The 2,987-nt window shown below is 51.4% G+C and overlaps 1 protein-coding gene across 1 annotated transcript in view; it reads right to left on the minus strand.

Annotated features, from left to right (window-relative positions):
* Positions 1-1,341: 1,341 nt before the first annotated feature.
* BCL7B (B-cell CLL/lymphoma 7B) overlaps positions 1,342-2,987 on the minus strand; it is a gene marked incomplete at its 5' end in the record, with an annotated part of 39,881 nt that continues 38,235 nt past the window's right edge. The window contains one exon of the mRNA XM_011976328.1: positions 1,342-2,378. Within this exon, the coding sequence (XP_011831718.1) occupies positions 2,206-2,378 (173 nt within the window). The remainder of the gene's footprint in view (positions 2,379-2,987) is intronic.

Here is a 2,987-nt window from a genome sequence, read left to right on the forward strand (position 1 = left end):
AATAATAATAATAATAATAAATAAAATAAGACAGAACAGTAGAACTTGGATTATAGTCTCATCCATGACACCTGGTGCCCCTGTGAGAAATGAGGGGAATCACTCTGGGAAATAAACAGATCTGTGGCTGCCAGGGTGCAAAGGGAGGGGAAGATGGTGAACGATGCTAACTGGACATGAGGTTTCCATTCGGGGTAATGAAAAAGTTCGGAGCTGCACTGTAGGGACTGCTCAGCACTGCGAATGTACTCAGTACTCAGCACCACTGAAATGCACACTTGACAACGATGACAAAAGTAACTCTTGGCCAGGTGCACTGGCTCACACCTGTAATCCCAGCACTTTGGGAGCCTAAGGGGTTCGAAACCAGCCTGGCCAACATGGTGAAACCCCATCTCCACTAAAATTACAAAAATTAGTCAGACGTGGTGGCACATGTCTGTAATCCCAGCTACTTGGGAGGCTGAGGCATGAGAATCGCTTAAACCCAGAAGGCAGAGGTTGCAATGAGCCAAGAACACACCACTGCACTCCAGCCTGCTGGGTGACAGAGCGAGACTGTCTCAAAAAACTAACAAAAAACCTTTTATGTTATGTGTATTTTACCACAAGGGAAAAAAAACACAAAGAACTCATGAATCCCTCCGAACTACTTGGATCTGTGGAAAACACGTCCATGGATTGCATTTGGTGTACACAGGGATGGAATTTGGTTTTGTTTTTTTTGAGATGGAGTCTCGCTCTGTCACCCAGGCTGCAGTACAGTGGTGCAATCTTGGCCCACTGCAACCTCCACCTCCCAGGTTCAAGCAATTCTTGTCTCAGCCTCCCAAGGAGCTGGGAATACAGGCGCCTGCCACCATGCCTGGCTAATTTTTGTATTTTTAGAAGAGACAGGGTCTCACCTTGCTGGTCAGGCTGGTCTCGAACTCCTGAGCTCAGGTGATCCACCCACCTCGGCCTCCCAAAGTGCTAAGATTACAGGTGCGAGCCACCACGCCTGGCCTGGTTGTTATGTTTTAATTTTAAAATATTGTTTAGATAGAGATAGGGTCTTGCTATGTTGCCCAGGCTGGTCTCAAACTCCTAGCCTCAAGTGATCCTCCTGCCTCGGCCTCCACAGTGCTGGGATAAGAAGTATGAGCCACTGCGCCCAGCAAGAAGCATAATTTGAACTACGTGACAGCTTCAAAGGGAGGCTGGAAATCACTGTCATGAAGTCTACATTGTGGGAGTGAAAGGATGGGCAGGCCCAGCCCACAGTGACCCCACAAGCACTCAGCCACCACCCCCACCCAACTCCGCAACCTTCAAGAAGGAAGCACTCAGATACCAACAGGACATATTTCAAATAGTTTAATTTTAAAAATATTCTATTCAGTGCTAAAATATGTCTTCACTCACTGTTGCCCATTTCCATTTTCTTAAACTTTTTTGAAACAAAAAATAAAATCACAAAGTTCAATTTAACATGCAGATTTCAAAGAAAAGGGAGCTTTCTAGAAACTGAGCTGAAGGGGTACTGTGGGGGATGGGTACTGTGTCAGAACCTCAAATTCTTGCTGGGGCAGTTTGTGGCAAGAGGCAGGGATGTTGGAATGACAGGTACAGGTGAGAACAAAGAAAGCTGTGTGTGCGGACGTGTGTGCTGAGGGCAGGGGATGGGGACGGCGGCCACAAAGGACTGTCAGCAGCTAGGGTGCCCGTGAGAGGCAGGACCACCTCAGGCATGGGCAGAACTGGCAGGACAGCAAGAAATCTAGACAGACTCTCTGCCCTTGTGTGGAGAAAAGCCCTTCCCTTCCCTCCAACGTCTCTACCCAGTCCTTCCCCAACAGCAGCCTACAGGGCCCCCAGTCCTAGGGGAAAGTCCGGGAGTCTACAGTCTCCATTCAAGTTCAAGTAACCCGAGGCACTCTCTTCTAGAGGGTGACTTCCACATCTCTCTCTTCTCGCAGAAGCTGCCAGCAGCTCTGTCCAGAGATTCTGGAGCAGAGACTGCTGCCTGGAGGTGACAGATGAATCTTGGGGTGGCCGATGCTCCAGCCACCTTGGGGTGCAAAAAAGACATGAGCGCTCCTCTTCTCGGGAGCAAGTAGACACAGGTGCCAGGGACGGGAAGATGATGCTACAGCCCCAAGTCCTACGCCAGCCTTCCAGCCCGGAAGGCTCATGTGTGCAGGCTCTCGACCCCAGTGCTTGCCCTTACCCCAGCAACGCAGCGCGGCCAGAACCAGAATGCAATAAATAGAGGCAGGGCCAGGAGGCAGAGGGCCAGGACGGTGCTAGCTTTCTGAGGCCGTCTGCGGCACTGTGGGTTGGTCCACACAGAAGCGCTTCAGGGGTGGGGCACCTGAGTCTTCCTCTTCCTCGACGACCTAGGAGCAGGCAGAGTATGGAATGCCAGGGCCACCCCTCCCAACCAGAACCTTCCCACCACCTGAATTATAATGGGATGCCCACCCTGCTCCTTCCAGCAGATGATCAAACTTCCTCCCCTGCCTACAACCCGGGGACTCATTTCCAGTGCTGCAGATCCAAGCCCACATCCAGTCTTTCCTGGTTTTTTGACTTAGAAACTGGGAAGCCTGGCCAGCACAGTGGCTCACACCTGTAATCCCAGCACATTGGGAGGCTGAGATGGGCAGATCACTTGAGCTCAGGAGTTCAAGACCAGCCTGGCCAACATGGTGAAATCCCGTCTCTACTAAAAATACAAAAATTAGCCGGGTGTGGTGGTGGGCGCCTGTAATCCCAGTTACTCAGGAGCCTGAGACAGGAGAATCACCTGAACCCGGGAGGCAGTGGAGGCTGCAATGAGCCAAGATTGTGCCACTGCACTCTAGTCTGGGCAACAGCGAGACCCTGCCTCAAACCAAACAAATGAAAAACTAGGGCCGGGCGCGGTGGCTCAAGCCTGTAATCCCAGCACTTTGGGAGGCCGAGGCGGGTGGATCACGAGGTCAGGAGATCGAGACTATCCTGGC

Source organism: Mandrillus leucophaeus, unplaced genomic scaffold (assembly GCF_000951045.1).
Source record: "Mandrillus leucophaeus isolate KB7577 unplaced genomic scaffold, Mleu.le_1.0 Scaffold164, whole genome shotgun sequence".
Taxonomy (NCBI): Eukaryota; Metazoa; Chordata; class Mammalia; order Primates; family Cercopithecidae; genus Mandrillus; species Mandrillus leucophaeus.